The following is a 4,263-nucleotide window of genomic DNA, read 5'->3' on the forward strand; positions in this document are numbered from 1 at the left end:
TGCGTATTTTGAAAAACCTGTATTTCCGGTCCGGTTGAAGTACAAACGATTTGAAAGGTCTTATAAGAAAGTACAAACGATTTTCTTTCGAATGGCATAAGCGAAATTTAAAAATCTTATTGTTGGGCGCTGGTCATTTTTTTTTTCAACTTTTCTTTTTATCCTTTGAGGTACAAACGAAATATCAAACGGTGCAAACAAGTACAAACTAAGTACAAACGCGCTGCACTAATAATTTTTTTTTTCTATAAAGTTGGGTGCTAGGTTCACATTGGTAGGTCGGGACCCTGTATGTAAGTACAGGGAATGGCAAGTTACTTTTTAAAAGTAAAGTAACTAGTTATCGTTACTCGTTACCGAGTTAAAAAATAACTAATTACCATTACTAGTTACTAATTTTTAAAAATAACTTGTTATCATTACCGTTACTTAAAAAATAACAATTCGTTACTTTTCCGTTACTTTTATAATGCTGAAACGAGATCAGTCTAAATAAAAGATGTAATTTTTTGTTTTAATATTAATAAAAACAAAAATGACACTAAATTAATATATAAAAATACAACTAAAAAAATGAAAGCCTTTTCGATATGACCTAGAGCTTTGTGCTTAATATTTCAAAATAAATTTATATATACATATCCAATTTTACAAACTACGCGCCAATTAAATTTTCAATCTTGTTGAAACGCAATTCAGCTGATAATTTTCACAATAAATTTTTAAAATTTTTGAAGATGCATATAATGTAAAAACATCTTATTAAATTTCTTTCAATTTAATTTTTTATATTGATTGACTTATGGCATTCTTGAGATGTCATAAACCAATCACAGAGCCATATTAACATTTTAAGACATTATTTAAAACAGATTTAAAATAAGAGTAAATTATATGAATGAAAACTGAAAATTGAATATACATACGAAAATTTTGTCATAAATATAGAAAGTTCAAAATACAAAAAGTAACGATAAAACTAACTGTATAATTCGTTACCATTACTGAAAAAATGTAACTACGTTAACGTTACAGTTGCAAAAAAATAAAATAACACCGTTATCAATCCGTTACCAAAAAAAGTAACTGTAACGGTAACAGCGTTACAAGTAACAAGTTACTTTTAATCCCTGTGTAGGTGCATATATAAACAATTATGAAAAATTTACTAATATATATTTAATTACCTTATAAATTATAATAACAGTGAAAGTAATAACATAGTTTAAAACCAGCAATTAGTTTAGTGTTTTACTATTGTAAATATCTTACCAGGAGCAGTGAGTAATCCCATTCCAAATAACGGTGAAACAAATCTGTATATTGTACCTTTATCCATGCAATTTTTGCTGTATAAGACAGTCTACAACATTATAAATTACTTATTTTTTATATTTATAATGTAATGCATACTTCTGTTCAAGTAATTAATATAAATTTCATTATTTATAAAACTCATTGTATTATTTAACATAAATTATAATATTTAAAATTTTATATTTAAAGTAAATAAGTATATACTTATATATAAGTTATATTATGTTTAAAATAAAACCTGTTGGTTTTATCTTTAATTGTTTTCTGAAGAGTTATAAAACATTAAATATGTTTAGGAAACTTTCTTTACTTTTGCTTCATCTGCCTTGGATATTACAATGAATAACTTGCTGCCTACCCAAAGTTGACAAAGGGATGGATAATTTTTCAGAAGTCTTAATATAACATTTATAAAGTCTAAAAAAAATTTAGTATATCTTAAAGATGATTTTCATAAAATTACTCATTTATTTATTATTACAAAAATAAAAATTACGTACATTTTAACCACAACTATACATATATGTACTACACACTATTAGTCATAGTATAATTAAACTTTTTGTGAATATTTACGGGTTATATATATGTACACGCGATCTTCTACATCAAGTAAAATAGCAATTTTGCAAAAACTTTTTATTATTTCTATTTAATACTTGTATCCTAATATTTAAGGTGATGATGGAGTAAACTGCATAATATCGCTGTTTTACCACGTCAATTTGTGCATATATGTTGCGTGCAATATTGATATGTAGTGTGTATTGATAATGATGTGTTTTATTTTATCATACCAATATCACACACATACACACACACACACGCACGCACGCACGCACGCACGCACGCACGCACGCACGCACGCACACACACACACATTGTAACAAATTTTCATGTACACATTTTTCGAAAAGTGTCTAATTTAATTATATAAATTTAACTTCATATGATTTCATCATTTAATATTACGGTGTTTTCCATTTAAATCAACACAAATTGACACAAGAGTCATTTTCTATCTTTGTTGTCACTGAAAGTTGAAAAAAAAACAAAGTAATGCTTGAGTCGATTTGTATCCCTAAATGGAAAGTACCTTTAGTTTAGCGTAATTTTTGTACAAATTGCATTTTTATATCAAAAAGATTTAAATTTTAAAAATGTTTATTCTCGGCATAAACTCCGAACGTCAAAAATTTGATTTTTTTCTCCATATTTTTTAAATATGACAAGTTGTATGTTTCAGCTACACTAAATCTCTTTAATATCATTCAGACACTTCTAATAAGAAAAGGGACCCAAGTGTCCCCCTCCGATTTCGATAATAATGTTTTTCTCTGGACAAAATCAAGAATTAAGCTACCACATATTCATATTCTTACGTTCTTTTAAGGGGTGATACAACCCTTGGAAAAAAATCGATTTTTTTATTTCAATGCAAAAATGGTCAAAACTACGAGAGATAGAAAAAAATGTTTGAACCAAAGTTGAGCGGCTTTAAAAGTACTTCATAATTATAATTTAAAATAATGTTTTTATTGTTGATATTATTTGTAATATATCTAATTTTGTATGTATAATTTTATATTAAACTTACATATTATTTTGACAAATATCACTTGATTTTAATGCAATAATATTTTGGAATTAATTTGCCTAAAAAATAATTTATTCATACACATTAAAATTACTTTATTTGCATAAATAACAGCGTTTATCGTAAATAACTTTATTTTAAAGTTTTTATATTTATAAATTTATGTGTCAAAAATTATACATATAGATTTAATATAATTATATATACTTATAAAATCAAATTATAACTACATATCAAGAACAAAATTTAAAAATAATCAAAATTCTTATTATTTTTATTCTATTTTTAAAATTCTGTTCAAATTTTTTTCTCCTTAATAACATTATTTGTTATTACCTTCATATAAACCTTTTTTCAGTAAATGATAGAAATTTCCAATAAGTGGCAATGTCTTTGGTCCTGGTATACCATCTAATCTTCTGATAAAAAACACTTTTTGGCAGCAGTTCCAAAAAAAGTAACTTATAAAAACAATTGCCGAACAAATCAATACATTTACGAATAACATTGTACTAAGCAATAATAGATACCAAATAACCAATACAAGATATGTCAGTGTAACTCGATGCTAATTTTACTATCAAAATGGAAATATTATTAACTCAGTGATGCTTTTATTACATTTCCCCACTTAAAATCTGCTGAATAAGAAATCATGATTCTTCAGAATTTATCATGTCCTTCGATATAAATAGCATATATGACTTACATATTTTTCAATATGCATACACAATCTCAATTTACATTTATTTTACATTTATCTCAATATTTGTTATTCCGATTCCATATCCGTAATTTCCAGTTCAGTTTGCTTAAGGCAAAGGTTGAAACGTTGGAATTACCGACACATTGCAATCACAATCATAATGATAACTTCGAAATTACTGAACGCAATTGAAATCGCTTTTACAAGATTTAAATAGACATAAAATGTAAGGGGGCAACCTATGATTTGTGGTAAAAAATGACAAAAATTAAAAATTACCTTTTTTCGGATCGTACAGCTGTCACCTGACGTAAACATTTCATTGGTAATATAAAATTCTGTAAAAATTTAAAATTGGTAATATAAAAAATTCTGTAACTCATATATATGTATAAAATAAGTAGCTTGCCCCTTTTGAATTACAGGAACGAATAATACAAGATCTTTTGCGCTATGATTGAAAGCGTAGAAAAAAAGATATCGTTACGACTGCAATTTATGGTAATTCGTACGTTTAGCTAAGATATCAAATGGTAAAGACAGCAAAAATTGTATCTAGCAGTGAGTACCGGATTTTGCAAGAGATGAGGTTTTAATAAGTTGGATAAGAACAATATTGCACGTGTTAATTGAGTGAGACAGG

General features: G+C 26.3%; 1 protein-coding gene across 1 annotated transcript in view; it reads right to left on the minus strand.

Annotated features, from left to right (window-relative positions):
• The window catches only part of LOC105448113 (cytochrome P450 4C1-like), a 22,553-nt gene extending 19,055 nt beyond the window's left edge, over positions 1–3,498 (minus strand). The window contains exons 1-3 of the mRNA XM_011686482.1: positions 3,251–3,498; positions 1,628–1,734; positions 1,273–1,363 (exon numbers count right to left, since the gene is read on the minus strand). Of these exons, the coding sequence (XP_011684784.1) occupies positions 1,273–1,363; positions 1,628–1,734; positions 3,251–3,422 (370 nt within the window). The 5' untranslated portion in view covers positions 3,423–3,498. The remainder of the gene's footprint in view (positions 1–1,272; positions 1,364–1,627; positions 1,735–3,250) is intronic.
• Positions 3,499–4,263: the final 765 nt, after the last annotated feature.

Source organism: Wasmannia auropunctata, unplaced genomic scaffold (genome assembly GCF_000956235.1).
Source record: "Wasmannia auropunctata unplaced genomic scaffold, wasmannia.A_1.0 LD336116.1, whole genome shotgun sequence".
In the NCBI taxonomy this organism is placed as follows: Eukaryota; Metazoa; Arthropoda; class Insecta; order Hymenoptera; family Formicidae; genus Wasmannia; species Wasmannia auropunctata.